General features: G+C 37.1%; 1 protein-coding gene across 1 annotated transcript; it reads right to left on the bottom strand.

Moving 5' to 3' along the window:
- On the bottom strand, positions 4,713 to 9,873 carry LOC109837364 (transcription factor ICE1-like). Its single transcript, XM_020405585.1, is given in 5 exon segments — positions 4,713 to 5,130; positions 5,132 to 5,158; positions 5,739 to 5,909; positions 6,537 to 6,767; positions 9,435 to 9,873. Coding segments are annotated over 5 exon segments (834 nt in total). The 5' UTR covers positions 9,696 to 9,873; the 3' UTR covers positions 4,713 to 4,986.

The following is a 20,467-nucleotide window of genomic DNA, read 5'->3' as shown; positions in this document are numbered from 1 at the left end:
TCCACATAAGTACTGCAATCCACTGCTCTTCTTCCGCAAACCATTTAACCCACTGCCTCCCTGCTACCTCAAATCTAAACAACCACTTGATAGCTCAATCGACGCCGTCAGCGTCCATCCCGTCCCCCTCGTCGTCGTCACTTCACACGCCGTGGTTGTCGCCTAGTTCACTGTCGTCGTCTTCCACCTCGACGCTGTTACTCGCGTCGCTGTCCAGTCGCCGCCACCGTTATCACATCGTCCAGTCGACACTGTTATCCTTGTTGGCACTCAGTTCGTCACCTTCGACGTCAGTCAGTTCGGTGTCGTCGCACACGTCGAGTTTGTTCAGACCGACGAATGTTTCACTTTCTTTATTTTTCTGTTAATCTCATCTGGTTAGTTAATTGCATGAGTATATTATCTCTAAACTATTATCACATATTCACTGCTTAGTTCATACTTGTGAGTTGAGAGTATCTGTGCATGTGACTGTTAAAAATTTAATATTGATTGTAGAACATGTGCAATGATAATGAATACTGTGATTATATTGTTTGAGATTGGAATTGTTCATGATTATTGATGTAAGTATTGTTAAAATCCATCTGTCATGTTAATTGTTTTGAAATTAATTTCCTGTCGAAGATTATGAATTTTGGCGAAACGGTACGTTATTCGATTTAGATCACTGATTCTGATAGACCCCCTGTCCCGTTTCGCATCATTTTTGGTATCAGAGCATGGTTCTAGGTTAGGAAATTTAATTTCTCATTTTATAGTTAATTGAGTCTTTTATTTTATATAAAAAATAAAAAAATACCATTCATTTCACTTAGTTGTTAGTGCATCCCATTCATCTCCTTTTAGTTGTAGTGCATTCCTACTCGCACAAGTCTACCCTATCGATTAGGAGAGTCAAGTGAATCAACTAGTGAGTCCATCGAATCAACTAGTGAGTCCAGCATGTCTCCCAAACTCCCTAAGAAATTTGATGAACTAAAAATACAACTAAGTGTCGTAGTCCAGGCCTTCCAAAATGTAACCAACGAGACACGCATTAGTCTAGGAAAAACGCCTGTTGCAACTCCGTATCCGCAAGATCAAGGTCATGGACACATCGTTCAACGACCCCTAACTCATTCCTCCTAGCCCTCCCGTGCCAATACCTCTAGTCAGCCTCCGAGTCGATTTAACCCTAGTTCTTCCCAGTCTATAGTCGATCCCAAAGGCAAGGAGTCAGAGAGAGATTTCTCCAAACTTAGCCCAATAATTCAGTATTACAATTGTCAAGGATATAGCCATGTTGCTACCATCTGTACAAACCCGTTCAGAGTTAGAATTAATAAGCCGCCTATAACGGAATCTAAATCTATTATTGAGGAAACCGTTAACCTGGCCATAGATTTGACAGAATCTAACTCTGACAAGAAAATCTAGGAGAATAAAATTAAAGAACCATACATTTCTGTGTCTTCTGAAACTACCCCTACAATTGTGGAGTTGACTGAAGTTTCATGCAATGACAACACTCTAGTTATTTCCAAGCTACCCATTTGATCACGGAGTCCACTGATGTTATCCTTGAAGTTATTCATGAAATTAAAACTCCAACTCCTCCTGAATCAACTCCAGTGATTGAAAACATTGTTGATGTTCCACACGAAGTTCTCCCAAACAAACATGACCCCCAACACGTTCCTGACCTGGGTACTAAAGTGATTCAATCAGACATATATATGGAAGTTGAATATCAAATTGAGCATAGTGAAATAACTACCATATTAGATGTCAAACCCCATGCATTGTCCCGATAGTCACTCACACATACACTGATCCATTTTGGGAAAATATAGTGATTAGGGATACAAGTTTTAGCACGAACATTTTTATTTCCTTTTTCTCTCATGTTAAGTGCACAAAAACACTCCTCCTTCACGCATTTGTTTGCATGTTCTTCACTATCACTGCTAGAATAGGAAATGTGTTATTTATATTAACAAAGGAACACCTAATCATTCCCTTTGATAGAGGACGTCATATATGTTAAGCGCTTCATTGAGTTTACATTTGTCATTGTTCGCATTGTTCGAGTCTGCATTTCACCATAATCATTTGAGTTGATTCACATCATTTTTTTGAATTGCATTGGTCATATATTGGGGAATCAGTGATCTAATTTGAATAATACATTGTTAACTAAAATGTATGATATGGAGTCAGGATATAATTTTAAAACTATCAATGTTGATATTTTAGATGGTTTGGACTTGTCCAATATAGTTTCTTTATAACTGTTTAAGGTTTGACATGATATTTATGAACTTTTCCAACTCTTGAAATAATTAATGGTAACATTTATATTATCGATTTGGTCATAGTTCTATTCTCAATATTGATTAATTAAACAGTTCATAATGTTATTGACAATCCACTGATATAAGTCTGACCCTAATCCATTGTTTCTGAGAGTTCTTTTACTTTACCTCACTTCTATATATTCATCCATGCAGCAGTGAATTTTGATAATATTTTAGATGGTGAATTTACAATGCAATCTAGATAATGATTTGAGATGCGGGAAAGTAACTGACGACAGATTAAGATGCAGACATAGTATATTAAAGATGACAAGTTTCTGCGACTAACTCGACGAAGTCGAGTTTTCTCCCACTCGAGGAGAATGATGAGGACAAGAAATAGCAATTTTCATATTTGATTAGTTGACTTTCTTTTATTTTTGATTTTTGAAATTTGAAATTTAAAATTTGGATTTTGTATTTTGATTTTTGAATTTTGAATTTTGAATTTTGAATTTTGAATTTTAGTTGAGTGATTTGAGGGATTGTTGTTTTGTTTCTATTTTTTATTGCACGTTGTGTGCATGTAGTTTTTCTTAATAAATAATGTTGTATGAGACTATTGAAAGACAATGAATTATTGAATGAAATGAAGAAAATTGTTGCTAATTGCTTGGTGTGAAACCATGGGTGTGAAACCTTAGCTACAATTCTCCCGTTCTTATTCTCCTCCTCCAACAATAGCCACGAACAGCCCCAATCCCCCTCCTTCCCCGCAATAGCTGCCCTGATCTTCTCCTCCATAAGCAGAAGCGCCCCGACCACCTTTACCTCCTCCACCAGCCACCGAGCCCTCTCCTCTTTCCCCGATCAGCCCCCCCACCAGCCTTATTCCACATAAGTGCCGCAATCCACTGCTCTTCTTCCGCAAACCATTTAACCCACTGCCTTCCTGCTACCTCAAATCCAAACAACCACTTGATAGCTCAATCGATGCCGTTGGCGTCCATCCTGTTTCCCTCGTCGTCGTCACTTCACACGCCGTGGTCATCGCCTAGTTCACTGTCGTCATCTTCCACCTCGACGTAGTTGCTCGCGTCGCTGTCCAGTCGCCACCACCGTTATCACATCGTCTAGTTGACGCCGTTATCCTTGTTGGCACTCAGTTTGTCGCCTTCGACGTCACTTAGTTCGGTGTTGTCGCACACTTCGAGTCTGTTCAGACCGACGAAGGTTTCACTTTCTTTATTTTTCTGTTAATTTCCATTTGGTTAGTTATATTGCATGAGTATATTATCTCTAAACTATTATCACATATGCACTGCTTAGTTCATACTTGTGAGTTGAGATTAACTGAGCATGTGACTGTTGAAAATTTGATATTGATTTTAGAAAATGTGTTAAATGATAATGAATACTACGATTATATTGTTTGAGATTGGAATTGTTCATGATTATTGATGCAAGTCTTGTTAAAATCCATCTGTCACGTCAATTGTTTTGAAATTAATTTCCTACCGAATATTATGAATTTTGGCGAAACGGTGCGTTATTCGATTTAGATCACTGATTCTGATAGACCCCCTGTCCCGTTTCGCATCAAAAAGTGTATTCTATCGATGTGTTTTGTTCTCCCAAGATAGTTTTGAATTGTTGTTAACCAGCAGCACTTTGACTATCACAATTGGCAATAGTGAACTCCTCATGCAAACTTAGTTTGACAAATAAATTCACTCAACAAAATAGCTTCTTTTTCTCTTAATTGGCATATACTCTACCGCGGAGGTAGATGATACAAAATTCATTCTACGAAGTTCTTTTCCACCTAATTAAAACGTATGTAAGATTTCTCAAGTAAATGCATCCTAAAGACCTTGTCAATACACTAGAGCTACGAAGTTATGGTGAGATTTGAGAATTATGTTTTTATATTCTAACATAACCTAGGTTGCTCTGATAGCATATGCCAAAAAATCTAACTCTTAAAATAAGTCTTTAAAGTTTTAGTGAGAGTTGATGGTTATATTTTTATATTCTCATAAGTCTTTAAAGTTTCAGCGAGAGTTGATGGTTATATTTTTATATACTCACAATATAACTCATGCATACTCCCACATCAACCGATATATTCCTATAAAAATCAAACTTACTCAGAACACTATCTGAGAGATTGCTTTAAGCCATATAAGAAGTTATTCAACCAACAACCGTTCTCCTCGTTTGCCTTCAATCACAAAATGCATAAAATTATGCATTCATTCCAACTTCACAATGTAAGAAAGCTGTTTTGCTCTTGAGTTGTTCAACTGTTCAATATGCAATGGCAACAACACCAGAAAAGAAGTAATTATCAGGAAATAAATACGATGTCTCGAGTTGTCACCGTCAAAGTTACGTCGAACAAACAAGAGACCAAAAGGGTCTCATTCCATGGACATCTCAAAACACAATACACTAATATTTCAATGCCAGAAAGCTAATACACCAAGTTTTTCCTTCTTCTCACTACATCAACATGTCAAAGTACCAGGAAAACTAAAAACAGTAAGATTTTCTTTACCTTGCTAACGTTGTCATCTTTAACTGGAAAGCTACCCTAACTGATAACAGAGCAACAAAGAAATGGAGACGGAAATGAAGTCTCTATATTAACTTAAACTGGATATGATAAACGAAGAAAGAGTTATCATGAGGCACTAAAGCAAGTTCATTTGAGGAAAACGGTAGCAAATGCCGAGTTTGTCCACTCTTTTAAAGCATGAGATGTCCATAGATCGGTTCCCTCCATGATTCTACTGCATTGCATTTTGTAAGCCAGCAGAGTGAAGAAGCACTGCTTTGATTTCTTCAGGCATCACACCAGGCCCATCCTTCAATTGCTGAAACAAAGGGAGGACAAAGAGGAAGCAAATTAGATTCATTTCATACAAATGTGAGCAAGGATTAAGAAAATTGCAAATATGCAAAATTGGCTCTAGAAGTAAAATGATCTGAACCAAAACAAGTATTTAAGTAGATATACGCAGAATTCAGCATTTGCAGATTGGTAACTACCAACTTTACCCTTTGCAATAAAAACATACACCAGTATCGGTATTATTGTCATCATACATGCCAATCTCAAATAACGTTCTCAATTTTTTTATGATTGGATCAAGGCTTAAAAAAAAAAAAAGACATGGCACAACATTCTTGGTCAAGACAACTAAGGCCAAAGAGAAGCAATCCAGAACACAAGATGGAAGGTATATAACACTAACATAAAGAAAATTTCCGAATATTTTTGATAATATTAGATAATGTGCGAGGATCAATAATTCACGAGTAAGTTTGCCAACCACTCAGGACAATGAAAAAAAAAAAAAGAATAATATGATTTTGGCTAAGGAGAAGGAAGATGATACTAAAACCAAAGCTAATATTAATGCAACTACGTGCAGAATAAGTAAATGAACATACCTCAGCTCGAAACACATCAAGAGCAAACCCGTTGAAACAGCTGATGACCGCTTGCTGGATGTCAAGGCCAAGGCCATCAAGCGCCCTCATTGTAGAGAGCAGGAGGCCTGGCCTTCGAGCACAGAACATGTGAATATTCACTGCCCTCCCTTCTCTTACCCTCACTTCCACCTACATATAGAGGAGAAATTGCAAACTGTCAACATTAAGAGATATATTTACTGTTAAGTAACTAATACAATTATTCATCTTTTTGGTCTTCCCCAGCTCCATATTTAGTTTCTTTCCAAATAGTTCAGAAAGATATCTGAAAGCTGCCCATATAAATTATTGCATTTGCATGCTTGAATCAAATAGCACGCCGATATTACTAGAAAATTTACATGTTAATTCAAGTCAAGAGTCGAAAAATTCTAGATAATGAATAGAAGGATATGGATGGAAGCAGAGGAATGTCAAATGTGAAGACTATGGACAAAAACTCATATTAAGATAGGGAGAGGGGAAAAAAAAGGTCAGAACAAGTTAAAGATCATTAAAGACAATTACAAAGTAAATTCTCTAGTCACAGATTAGTTACATTCAGCAAGTGGCTAGTGTTGTCTTTCTTTTTTCTTCGAAGTTGATACAGAAACACGATGCTCTGTTTCAATAGTAATGCAACAGGAAAGATTTAGCATACTGGGTTTACGAATTCGTATTAAAGCTTATGATGAGGATAAAAAAAGGAGAGGAGATAGTGTAGTATTTAACAACAAGATATAGTAGAAATTGGAATTTATGAGGATAAAAACTAACCCTTGCCTGTTGACCTGTTGGGCTGGGTAAAGAACTTGGGCAGAGCTCCTCCTTGACACGAGATGGCAAAGTAGGAAGCGTTGGTGTCAATGGATGAAAGCTGGATCCAGTTGGAGTGGGCAATGCAGAGCTTGACGGTGTTGATTCTAGTTCATTGTGAAGGTCATTGATCCTTTGCAGAAGCTCCTTCAAGTACTCAATAGCATCACCGAGAATGGATGCTCTATCCATCTGCAGAGGTATGGAGAAAGCAAAATACATTAATTTCTTACAAATAAAGAAAATTTAATCATTGATAAGATTACTTAGAGCACGAACCCAATCCAAACTTTACTGCAAAACTTGAATGTTAAGATAATGAATCCAGAGATACCAGGCCAATATCTATGAGAAAAGGTTTAGGGATTAAAGCTTAACAATGAAAAAAATGTTAATTAATGGAAATAAAAAGAGCACAATGATATGGTGATATCAAATATAAAGACTCAATTCTTGGTCATCCAACAAGGTGATCAACAATAATTTCAGGACAGAGTAACAAGTGTAGTATCTTTCTGCCATTGAGAGGGGAAAAAGGAAAATTCTACCGTTCTACACAATTCAAAGTGTGTATCAACCATCAAATGAAACCAAAATAATAGGATATAACAGTCAAACATTAGTTAATTGCCACTGATTATTGTTAATATCTGTCGAATGTGATTCCAAAATTAAAATGGTAATAAACGAAAAAATCATGTCTGGTTTAATAAAATGTTCATATAACTCAGAAAACAATAAAATGTAATGCAAATACAACATCAAATTGGAAATAACAAAAAAAAAAACAAAAGCATTAAAAAATAGTAGACTAACTGCCAACATGATGCCTCCTAAAGGCAAAAATGTTACAAAATAACACAACAGAATAGTTTCAGTTTTAAATTGTGCCAACTGAATAGGTAGTAGCTTCAAATTTGGTTTCAAATTTAACCTGAAAAAAGGAATAAGACATTGCCTGCAGAACAAAGATTTAAAATTCATAACTACACTACCCTTGACAACTGAAGATGATATGCCTCTAAGGTTAAGGTGAATTTAATATAAATCCAGTATGAACAAAAACAAACTAGTCAGAACTAGACAAAGCATTAAACTCAAAAAGCTAAGATCACCATCTGATTTACTGCAAACCCATAAATTCTTTTTCTTCGAAAAAGTTAAAATTTATCACCACCACCACCACCCAACAGGAACTTAATTAGAGTATGAAAGTAAATATTGATCAAATTTGGTCCCTTATTCAACATGGCAACAATCTCAACAAGTAACAATTAGCAAGCCAAGAAATTTTTTAGAAAACATTGAATATTGAAGTTTGTAACAACCACAAGCAAAATCATCACAACAGTAAACATTAAACATATTTTTACGGATACAGGAGAAAACAAATCTGGCTCAATGGTAATTCTTTGCCAATTGGTTAAAGGGACCACCTATATATCATAAATGTTAGATCACATACTACGCTAGTTATCAGAAAGAGTAATTTACATCTACATCTTTGTAGATCTAGGAGGTAATATGTACTGCACAGAGTAAAAACTGAAATGTCTACTGTATTTTGTCATAAAACACGATCAGTACCTACCGAAATTTAGTAGAATGGGCCAGCTATGAGAGAAATCAAAGTAAAGGGGAATAAAATAAAATAAAATGCTAAACTAAGAAATAGTTCATCACAATAATACCAATTCCATATAGGTACGGATACAAGACGTAAACACAGGGTACTGACCACACACAACTACAAAATTTTAGAAATGATAGAAATACTTGTGGATAACGTCATTCTATGGGGAGAAGAAATCCTTTGGATTAGAAATTAGAATCCAAAGAGGTTGACCGATTGTTAAGATAAAATTCAGTAGATGCGAGCATACATAAAAACCCAAAAAGGAAAACTTAGTTGCTAAATTCTTCAAAGAAATGAAGAAGATAATATTCAACACAATGGTAACTTGATGAAGGGACCACAAACATATCATAAATGCAGGACCATATCCTTACACAATAATAAAACATAAGAAACTGTTAACTTCAGCTATGCTGATCCTCTAGATGCTATTGGATTAAATAAAGGGTCCAAGAAAGAAATAGCAAATTGTTCACATGAAAATTTAATGTCACTATAATTAAAAAAAAAAGCAAATCATGAAAGGAAATGTAGAAAAGAGTGTGCTTTGCGCTAAAATAGTGTCGACTAGATGAGTTCAATAAGTTTATCTGTCTTAGAAATCTAAAACGTTTGACAAGCTAGATATTGTGAAAAGCAAAAGCAAAATTTATATTGACCAAAAAAAAAAAAAAAAAAAAAAAATTAAACAAAAAAAAAAAAAAAAAAAAGACAATTAAGCCTCTTTAAGTGAGAATCAAATCAACAGTACATGAACCAGGACATGAGTTCAATAAGTTAAAGATAAATGTTTAAATCCATAAAGTCTGGTAAAAATTTATCACCACAGATGTCTACTGCCAGAGCAAGTACAGTGACACATAAGACACAAAGAGATAAAATGTGAAAACAAAAAGGGGCTTCTGTCACAAACTGTAAAAGTCATGCGAATTTCTCAGCTTGCAGATCTTCAGGCCAAAATATAAAACCCGAAAAAATTATGCAGGGCTGGTAAAAATTCATTACCAAGTTCTCTACAACCAGGCCAAACTGAGCGAAACATTAAAATTAGAAGCTCCTTTCAGGAACCCAGATCTCACCGTAAACTATTGTTGTTGTTATTATTACGTAATTCGATATCAAATTATGGATAAATAAAAAAAGAAAAACCGCAAGCTTTCATCAAGGAAAAAAAAAGAAAAAGAAAAAGAAAAGAAAAGAGTTTATATCCTGAGAATCCTCACCTTGCTAATCTTGGGCACAACCGACCTCAACATGTAGAGCCTATCATTGAGCTTCTTCCTCCGGCGCCTCTCGGCCATCAAATTCTTGGCCGGCAGCACGCCTTCTATCTTCCCTTCCCGCTCGCCTCCGCCTCCGGTGACCTTACCCTCGCTCCCGTTCTTCCCGTCGCTCTCGTCCAGCTTCCGCCCCGCGCTGTTGTTGTCGGGCGCGAAGTCATCGGAGTCGTAGTTGAGGCCCGACCGCGTCAATGCTGCCGTCATCCTGCAGCTCCTCCTCCTCGCTCAGCCCTGCAGCCTCCTCCGCTTATCGTCGAAGACGGGGCCGCCGGGGTTCTGGCGGGCGCGCGCTTCTGGAAGAGAGGTCGCTGCTGGCGCCAAGCGGAGGTGAGAGGTCGAGGGGGCGGAGGGTCTTGGAGCGGGAGTCGAAGGGGTCGAAGCCGAGCAGAGCGGGCTGAAGTGGGCTGGGGTGGCCGGGGGAGGAGGAGGAGAAGCCGGAGAAGTCGAGAGGAGGGGGGCCCACGGGGGGAGGAAGGAAGGAGGAGGAGGAGGAGGAGGGGAGGGAGTACCAGGAGGGGTCGTCGAGGACGGCGAGGCGGAGGATGATGTTGGGGAGGGGGCGGCCTGACCACGCCGCGGGGATAGACGACGACGCGGTGGGGTCCTCCTCCATGCCGGGGGTCCTCCATCCACGACGAGCTGTTGAGCCGAGACAACATATTTTTATTACATATTTTTGTTTTTGTTTTTTGTTTTTGTTACCCCCTCCTCCTCTGTAGCTCTGTGCTGTGTTTTTGAACGTTGCTTGCGGGAGTGAGCGTTACGATTGCCTTTTTATCTCTTGCCGGGTGGGGTGCGGGGTGGGTGGGGTGGGGGGGGGGGTCTCTGTCCGCGTAACTGCACTGTAAACTGCTACTTCCCACCCCACCCACCTAATTGTCCCTGCCCTTTCTGGACAGTAATTAATAATAATAATAAAAATAAAACAGCCAGTTTCACTCCACCTTATCTTCTACTGCTACTAATGATTTCTCTTCTTCTCGTTATTACCATTATTCAATTTGAAAATATTTATGATATAGATGTTTTCTTTTTTTTTTTTTTTGCACCGAAGGTTTTAACCTGGATTTGAAATCATAATTAAACTTGGCACTAGACATTTTTTTTTACAAAGTAGGAAAAATATCGTTGACCGTTCTTACTGTGTAATTGTTTTTAACGTCTCCGCGTGAAGAGAATGAATCTGACGATGAGTTATTAGCATTGAACCGTTTTATAATCTCCGTCTTGAGGGAATGGATAGAATGATGGTTTCCGAGCAATGATTGTTTCTGTATTGAACGTTTTATGTGAAGGATTAACTTACCGAAACTAATCCTTAAAAATAATTTTTGCTGGTTACAGGGACAAAAAACGCGTCTAAGTATTTAATGAGTAAAATCATTGGTTATAATTGAGAAAAAAATATATGGAAATGAACTTTAAAAAGAAAAGAAAAGAAAAAAAAGTTGTGCATGAATGAGGGGCATATTGATAATCAATAAAAGAATTTTATTATTACTGCTTATTTTTATATTTTAAGATTCTAGTATATGCATTTACATGTATATATACTGCATATATTGAGAGATACTTTCTAATTTCATTCTTTACCTTGAAGGTGTAATCTGAACGTGAATCATAAACTTGGCAAAATTTTCTACATAAATTTAAAAACAATATTGTTAATCTTTGTTACCATAAAATTATTTTTATTGAATTCTTCTCAATAGAACATACTAATATATTGAACTATTTTATCATCTCCATCTAAACTGAATGAATCAAATGGTGGTTTCTCATCAATGATAAGAAATGATGGTGTGCAACTAATTTCATAGAATAAACCGTGTACACTTTCTTATGTGAATGATAAACTTTTCAAAGCTAATCTGTGAAAAATAATTTTCACAAGTTACATGGACGAAATATAGACTTGGTAGTGTATTGTATTAGTTTAACGTGTTAAAGGGTTTCATGGGTAAAGCCAATGGTTATATTAATCATGGAAAACTGATAATGAGATTGAAGATGAAATTAAAAATTATAATAGTCCATCTAAATATTCAGTCTAGATTATTCAATATAGAAGAACATAGAGATTAAAATAGATAAAGGAATTTGTTTGTGACAAGGAAGAAATTTACTTAAAAAAATTTCTTTCTTAGTTAGAAGCAAAGATAGTCATCCGGCCACTAATTAAAAATCTGTGATTTCATATTAAACAACTAAACTAGGGGGTGTTTGTTTTTACGAAAGTGAATTGTAAAAGTGTGAAAGTGAAATGATTTTAAGACTTTTAGTGTTTGTTTTATTGAAAGTAATTTTGAAAGTGAAATGTTAAAATGAGTCTACATCAGCTCTAATGCATGTTTAAGTTCCCCTAAAAAAGTGCTGAAGTCAAGTGAAAGTGAGAAAAAAGTAGGGACCACTCTTAATTAATTAGTATATTTATTATTTATCTTACCTTATTTTCCCATGTTATTCGGTGGAAACAACCACCTTCCCCCAAAATTTTCTTACCTGCTAATTATATTATTTCTTTTATAGCATTTAATAGCTGTGTACATTGTTATGTCATGTATATAGTACGAATTAGACAATTTATGAACATGACTATACATTTTAGCGTGATTGTTGTACAGTTGTAACATGACTAGGCATTTAATAAGCCATTACGTTATTAAAAAAATATAAAGTACATAAGTAAAAAAATACAGAATACAAAGAATCTATAAAAATTAGTACAAGTAATTGATGATATATATACCTAAGGCTTTCAATTCGTTCTTTAGTTGTTATCAGAATAATTATTAGAGTTTAGAGTGTAATATGAATTTAAATAACAAATAAATAAATAATTACCACATCATCTTTATTTTCCTAGTTCCAAGATTAATTCATTTTTACAAACACACATTGCATTTCACTTTCATGTTGACATGGATCCACTTTCACACTTACAAAAATAAGTGACTTTCACACATTCGAGTCACCTTCATTTAACCAAACACTCCCTAACTGAAAGTACATTGCATAATCAATAGTAGAAATAAAAACAGGGGAGTTCTGAATAAATAAAAACAAACAAACAGGGGAGTTAAAGCTTAGTTATTTCTCTTTTTTCATTTTTTTTGGGGGGAAGTTTGTTATATTTGTGCTCAGCTGGCAAGAAAAAGAAGAGAGTAGCTTCTTTTTTTCTTTTTGTTGCTTTACGCCAAAAGTAGGCACAAATAGGACACAACAAACATTGCTTCCTTGCGCCATGCCATCATGAGGCAGTTGCCATACTTTGTCTCTATTCACTTAGAAAAAAAAAGACCCTTGTTTTTCTTGTAATCATGAATAAATATTTTACTGTCCTAAGAGGAGTTATTGAGTAGATTGAATAACATAAAAATTTTAAAAAAATAAATAAATAAAAGGAAGGGAAAAAAAATAAACTAAGAAGTTTGCTCCATTCTGAGATAACCCCGTGCAGTTTAAAAATGCCACTTGACCTCTGAAACTCTTATATTTTTCTGAATCTATATATTTTTAGATAACCCCTAACCTTTAGGGATTTATTTGAAAAGGTTCTGAAGGTGAAGCCCTTGAAAAAGATATACGAATATATCTTTAAATCATTATAATATTGAAGAATTTGGATTAATAAATACTAATCCAAGGATCCTTGCTTTTTACGGTCCACAAAATGTTCCGTGTTATTAAGAAAGACTGATTATTAGTCAAAGTAATTGCAAAACTTAGAGTATGAAATAGAAAGGTAGAAAATATAATTCAAAATTCTATATGGCAAATTTATCCCGTGCTTCTTGTGATGCAATCAGGAGGAGCACATAAAAGCCGCCAAAAACGAGAATGGAATAAACAAGAACTGCAAACTTTGCGTGCTTTAGAAGCTCTAAAATATAGGTAAGAGTAAAATTTGAAGAACTCAAGAAGATATAATCTCACACTCCTTGTGATTTGATCGATTTGAAGAATTACATACATACATGTGAAGACTAAAGAGGTTGTTTTTTATTCATATATAGGAAGTATACATTTTGAGGATGGAACCCTAGTGAAGTGAAGTATCAAGTCAAAAGTTCTATCCAAAAGTTTAGACTGTACATTAGTTTTGTTAAGTAATAAAATACGGCCTAACATTAATTCTTACTTAATATTGCCAAATTAATCTATATTGGTTCTTGACAGGTAGCAGCTAGTCTTTGTATTGCTGACAATGTATGTTAATTTAAAGTTAATTCCTAATATTTTAAGTCACACTGGGACTTAATTAATTGGACAGAGTGAAAAGGTGTCTCTAACTTTAATCCTAATAAAACACCTCTCAGGAGTTGGTATATAATCCTTAGCATTACTAGCCTTATCTCTCTGTTTTATTTATGATCAATTAATATATCATAGTGACTTAGTAGCTAGGTTTGATTTAAAATCTAGACCTTCGAATTGGAATTAACACTATTCTTCTTTTACGATTGAAGTAATACAATAATATCAAAAGACGATCGAGTTAGTAATTAAAAAGGAGGAACTCGTTGAGAGAATTATTAAGATCAGCAGGATATCTTCTTCCCTTACGCTAGTTGAATAGTCCAGGTTATGACCACAGAAACTTTAATGATTAATGTGAAGTTGAATCATATAACCATGGTAACGTCCACAAGTTGTATAGTTGCTAGTTTGAACAAGAGAGACTGACCGAAATAAACAGAGAAGTAAAATGCCACATCATCCGCCACAAGCAGTGGCGGACCCACCCTTGTTCAAAGTGGCTCACTTGAACCACCTCATACAAAAGTTCTCTATAGCCTAGTGGTATTGCAATTGGTAACATTTTGTAAGAGGTCTGGAGTTCAAACCATCCAGCCTTCGAAAATTTCTCTTTTAGGCTTCTTTCCTTTTACCTCCCCTCTATTCTTCTTCTTCTTCTTCTTCTTTTCCTTTCATTTTATCCCTTTGTTCTGTCTACCTCTTTAAGGCCTTCTATAAATATTTTTGTTTCTTATATATATAAGTCAAATTATTGTTTAAAAATGATTGTTTTTCTCTTTAATAACCCTTCATTTTTTTTCTCACCTGCTATTATTTGAGAAAAAAATTTAGTGTATATTTTGAACCACCACCAAATATGTTGTAGATCCACCACTGACCACAAGTTACAATATAACGTATCGTATTATATTTTCAAATCTATGAATTATGTAGATCACATATTCTATGAGGTGTTCTGACAGAATTGTTAGTTAACATGTCAGTTATATATACAACTAACAAATTACAAATGATTTATGCACATGTGTATAGCTCCATTTATTTTTTTAAAGGAGAAGAAATCCCTAAAAAAAAAATTAATTAGTGAGAAAATATAATTGGTTTCATGTTATTTGAGACCTTATATCTAGCGATATCCATAATTTCCCCAAGACGAAGGCAAAACCGCAACGAACTTCCTCATCATTATAGTATTACCTAGTAAAAGGGGCATGAGACCGAAGAAGATTACAGAGAGGGACAGAGAGAGGAAGAGAGTAATTACGTCGAGAAGACGGTCATTGAGTAGGCGTTATTTATGACAAAAGAAACAATTGGAGAGAGAGAGAGGGAGAGAGAGAGAGAGAGAGACATCGCGGGCACTAGAGGAATAAATTGGAGGATATAGAGAACCCAAGTTTCTCGTGATCCCTCTCTCTCTCATCTCTCTACATCCACCGCACTTAAAGAGGAATCCCCCCCACACACCTCACACTATCATAAAACTTACAATGACCGTGAAAGAGACACTTAGCTTTGGTAAAAATATACCTAAAGAGGTCTCTCTATAGAAAATAATCTAGGTAACAAAGAAACCGCGAGATCTGCCTAAGACAGATTTTAAAGTCGGTGACTGCATTGAACAATAGCCCGATTGTGGCTACTTGTACGTATTAATACCGATTATACTCATACGTAAGTGCCTAATGCACGTAGTTTAGAGTTTGGCGATTGTACTGAATTAATAGCCTTATTGCACTGACAGAGTACACATGGCCTAACTGAATCAGTATTGATTGCACTTATATATATATGTAGTGATTTATTATAATTTACAGTCAGCGGCGTATCATAATCTCATACATCTCTATACTGTTTTCTATGAAGAGCCCTCCATAGAATTGCCCCCCCGTATATACTATCACTATCATGTTACCTTTGTGACACGGAACAATATTATTAGGACCCGACAAGGTATTTAATGGATGCATCATACATGCATTCATGCATGGATGTGGGTGATGTGGAAGAAAGATGTACAGTATGCTGGAGTCCTTTGCGCATCCACCTTGATGCTGCCTTTCTGCAATTTGCATATGTATCTCAGTCGGCAAATTGGGATGTGGCTGCTTTTCTACGTTTTGTTGGTGCCATATTGGGATTGTAGACATTTTTTTATTATTAGGGTAGTTATAAAGAGCTAGATGCCCGCGGACATTAATGTATGCTGATTTAATTAATCTCCATAATCAACCAATTGCCAAATTATATTCTAGGTCCTAAAACCCCGTTTGACAAAGGGTTAGGAAAGAAGGGTTAAGACAATCTATTGATAGCCCGAAGAACTAAATTATTAACCCGTTAAGTAAGTTTTATTTTAGCCATTGTGATTAGTTTTCGTGTTTAGGAATAATGAGAATTTTGACTATTTTATTTATAAATAGAGGTGTTAATTAATTCTTAAAACTTCTAAATAAGCGTATTAGCAAACCCTTTATTTTGAGGGCTAACTCATTTTAATTTCTTTAGAGGGGTTAACTTGATCTTTATGCATTTTTTGCGCTTGGTAAATTAAAGAGGGTTAACTCACTGTAACCATTGTATAAATTTTTTATGTTTAGCTAGTTAAGAAAAGGTGAAGTCTCATTAACCCCTCACTTAATTTGTTGCAAAACCGCATCTAATATGTTAGGAACTTTTCAACTTATTTTTTATTCCTTACAAAAAGTTTTAATCATTGATTCTAAAAGACCATATTGTTCTTCAGAAACCTTTATCATTTATCAGCCGTTCACTTCACAAACTTTCCCTTATCGTCCTTCTCGCATGGCTTTTCATCTCATCTACTTATTAATGTTAATATAATTTCTAGAATAAAAAAAATATAACCATCAAACTTTACTATTGTTTGTTTCGGGAATAATTTTTATTGCAGAATCCATTACAAATATTTCAATAAAAACAAAAGAGTGAGTCTTCCACACGTAAAACTTCTCTTTACAATAAAAGAATATTAATGCTCCCTAGAAACACACACAGAAGCTCCTATTTAGTAGCTCTTGCTTGCGTGTGATCTTTGCCTGTGCCGGAGATGCGTAATCTTTGAACCATCGATTCAACGATCCAAATTGGACGTGAAGAAGGTTTGACGTTGATGTTTCGACATGGAAATAAAAACAGAAGTAAATATTTTAGCAAAGTAAGATAAATACTCTTCTCAAAATCAAATCTAAGTTTGAAATTGAGGAAACATCGAAGGGCTCTTGAAATTGCTTGAAAATGGTGGAGAACTCTATCTTTTGTGCTCAAAGTTCACCAAAAGCTCGCCTCTGCTTTCTGCTCAATTCTCCGTACCCTCCGTCGAAAGGGAGTTGAAACAAATGGTTATCTTCATTCCCTTTGGGCGAGGCAGTGTTTACTGTCTCGGCCAAAGGGGTGGTTCCAACCCTTTTTGTAACTGTTGCCCACTCTCTTAAATTGCATTAATTGCCACAATTTTCGAGGGTAGTGGGTGTCTCTCACGGATATAACTGCCCATTAACGTTAACACATGTTTCTCAGCAGTTATGGAGCTAAGTGGATCCCGTAAAAAGTCACAAAATCATCAGAAGACATGATCTACTATCTCGCTGTTGGCGAGACAACTTCCACTATCTCGCCGTCCGAGACAGTAAACATTGTCTCGGATGCATGAGCCAGTGTAACAACTTCCACTATCTCGCCGTCCGAGACAGTAAACATTGTCTCGGATGCATGAGCCAGTGTATGTTGTCTCACCGATTGTGAGACAACTCCGAGTCCCATCGATTTGTCGTTTTGCGTGCTCCTTTGTTTCCTTTTGCATCGGATGATCTCCCCCTGACTTAGATGATGACGTTCTTCGTCTTCTTTTTTGCTTGAGCTGTGTTTGGAACCTATAGGCAATTTTTTACACCTACAACTATAACTTTGGAGTTTTGGTTTAATGGATAGGGACATTAAGATGATATCAATTTTAATTCCCACCAGCCACGAATTTAAAGTAATTTTCTAAAAATTGACACCGCTGCGTGATTTTAAGTTTTGACACATAAGAAGGAGGCTTAATCTGCTGGGACTAGTAAAAAGAGGGCATTGGCGATGGAGTGTTGGTGACATATATCGAAACCGTCGCCAATACGAATATTAGCGATGAGAACAGTCCTGTTACCAATACCACGTCGTCAATGTTTGTATTGATGATGTGGTAAGTGTTTTCGGTAAAAGTTGCCTTCATTACTGAACTCATTATAATATTAGTGTTTACAAAGAATTCAGATCTTAATCAAAAGAAAAGAAGAAAAATTACAACTTTCTCAAAAATAACACAAGATCCGTTCGTCGTCTCTTGCTTGCGTGGGTCTTTAGCCTGTGACGGGGATGCTGATATCCGTGAACTACCTGGCAATCAGATCAGGTCCAGAGCTTCGTCGATCCGCGAGGAGATCTAGAAACAGAAGCGCTTATCTCGACCAAAGGCGAGATAATTGCTTTTCTTAGAATTACCACAACGGGATAATACTAAGGATTGGATGCGGGTGATGTAGATCTGACGACTCTCGATCTCTTGCGTTGAAGAACTCGATCACTCTTCAGTCCGGTAGGGCTTCGCCAATTCTCCAAAATTTCAGATCTCAAAAAATGAGGCCTAAGACTTGTATTTATAGGCTTGAGGGGATAACGGAGCGGTTAAAAACACTTAAAGGCTCAAATCTGCCTTGGAGACACCCCAGGGTGTCTCCATTTGATCGGAGACACCCTAGGGTGTCTCCCATTGATCCGAGACACCCTAGGGTGTCTCGGTTTGGGCCGAGACACCCTAGGGTGTCTCGTTGGTCCGAGACACTCCATATGGTGTATTTATCTGTTTCCGCCGTAATTCCTTCGTCCGAACTCGGATTTAAGTGATTCGAAGTGTGTTGGAAAGCCGACAAAGAGTTCTATCAGCTCCGATGGTTGGATCATCTATAGAATGAATGAGACACGAAGGGCATTGTTCCTTTTGTAAACATCGTGGGGCTCCCGATTAGCCCGTACCTTCGTTAGTTCACGTAGTTCGTCGATTTACTTCAAGCGTTCATCGACATCAATCGAACTCCTGTGAACCGGATAGTGACGTTCATCGTCGTTCCTTAACACTGAGCCGTTCGTGGAGACCTATAGGCAATTTTCGATGCCTACAGATACCCCCTCCAAAGCGTTCCGGACTCGTTTCTTTTATAGAAGAGGCTGGAATACTTTGGATGTGATTGGTCCAGCCTTCAGTCGGTGTAAAGGACTTGTAGTTAGCTTCAACTCTTGGCTCCTTCGATTTTTGGTCTATTCAATGCTTTGACGAATAGCCGAAGTCCTTCCGACGTTGCGTTTATCGCCTGGCCGTCGTCGGAGTCTCGAGTCTACCACCAGTGAGTTGAGTTTGGCTCGTGTCATTGAGTTGACTTTGAACTGACTATCTCTGTCACATTGTGCTGACTTAGGGTTTCAGATCACCGTACGTTGACTTTTTGTCACAACGCGTGGACTGGCGTTGACCTAGGGTTACGCGTTGACCGTCATTGACCCTAGGGTTTCGAACGTCGAATGTTGACTTTTTGGTCGCAACGCGTTGACTGGCGTTGACCTAGGGTTACGCGTTGACTGGCGTTGACCCTTAGGGCTTCGAATGTCGAACGTTGACTTTTTTGTCGCAACGCGTTGATTGGCGTTGACCTAGGGTTACGCGTTGACCGGCGTTGACCCTAGGGTTTCGAACGTCGAATGTTGACTTTTTATCGCAACACGTTGACTAGTGTTGACCTAGGGTTACGCGTTGACTGGCGTTGACCCTTAGGGCTTCGAATGTCGAACGTTGACTTTTTTGTCGCAACGCGTTGATTGGCGTTGACCTAGGGTTACGCGTTGACCGGCGTTGACCCTAGGGTTTCGAACGTCGAATGTTGACTTTTTATCGCAACACGTTGACTAGTGTTGACCTAGGGTTACGCGTTGACCGGCGTTGACCCTAGGGTTTCGAACGTCGAATGTTGATTTTTTGTCGCAACGCGTTGACTGGCGTTGACCTAGGGTTACGCATTGACCGGCGTTGACCTAGGGTTACGCGTTAACCAGCGTTGACCCTAGAGTTTCGAATCGTTCGGTGTTGATTAGTGTGGATTTCATCGAAATATCCAACAACCGACGAAAAATAGGCGAATTCGGACTTCAAAATGGGATTCGGGGGCTCGAAATGGGCTGAGACACCCGAGGGTGTCTCAACCTTGGCCGAGACACCCTAGGGTGTCTTGCTTTCCTTCTTGTTTTGATTGTGTTTCCTCTTTTGTTTTCCCCCCTCTTTCCATATTTTCAAAAGAGGAATCCTTTTCCCTCTCAAACTCCTTCTTCCTCATACACCATTATTTCCTTCTAAGAACTCCAAACCCATTAAAATTCTTCTCTTTAAAAACCCTTAAACTCAAGACAAATTTCGGGATTTTTGAAGCTCCCTCCTTGGCCGAAAATTTCTTCCTCTCAAAGCTAGGGTTTCATCATCTTCAAACTCAAGGAAAGCTTCTTGATTTGGTAAGTTCCCCTTCACAACTCTCTTCTTTTTCAAGAAAGATTGCAACTTTATGCTTCTAATGGGGGGAATAACATAAATTTACATACCAAGATCATAACTTTTTACTTTCATGATGATGGGTTGTGTATGCACAAGTATTTGGGGGTTTTATGCAAAAATT

The sequence above is a fragment of the Asparagus officinalis genome, chromosome 4 (assembly GCF_001876935.1).
Source record: "Asparagus officinalis chromosome 4, Aspof.V1, whole genome shotgun sequence".
NCBI lineage: Eukaryota > Viridiplantae > Streptophyta > Magnoliopsida > Asparagales > Asparagaceae > Asparagus > Asparagus officinalis.
Note: the sequence above shows the minus strand (reverse complement) of the source record. Positions and strands in the feature narration are given on the sequence as shown.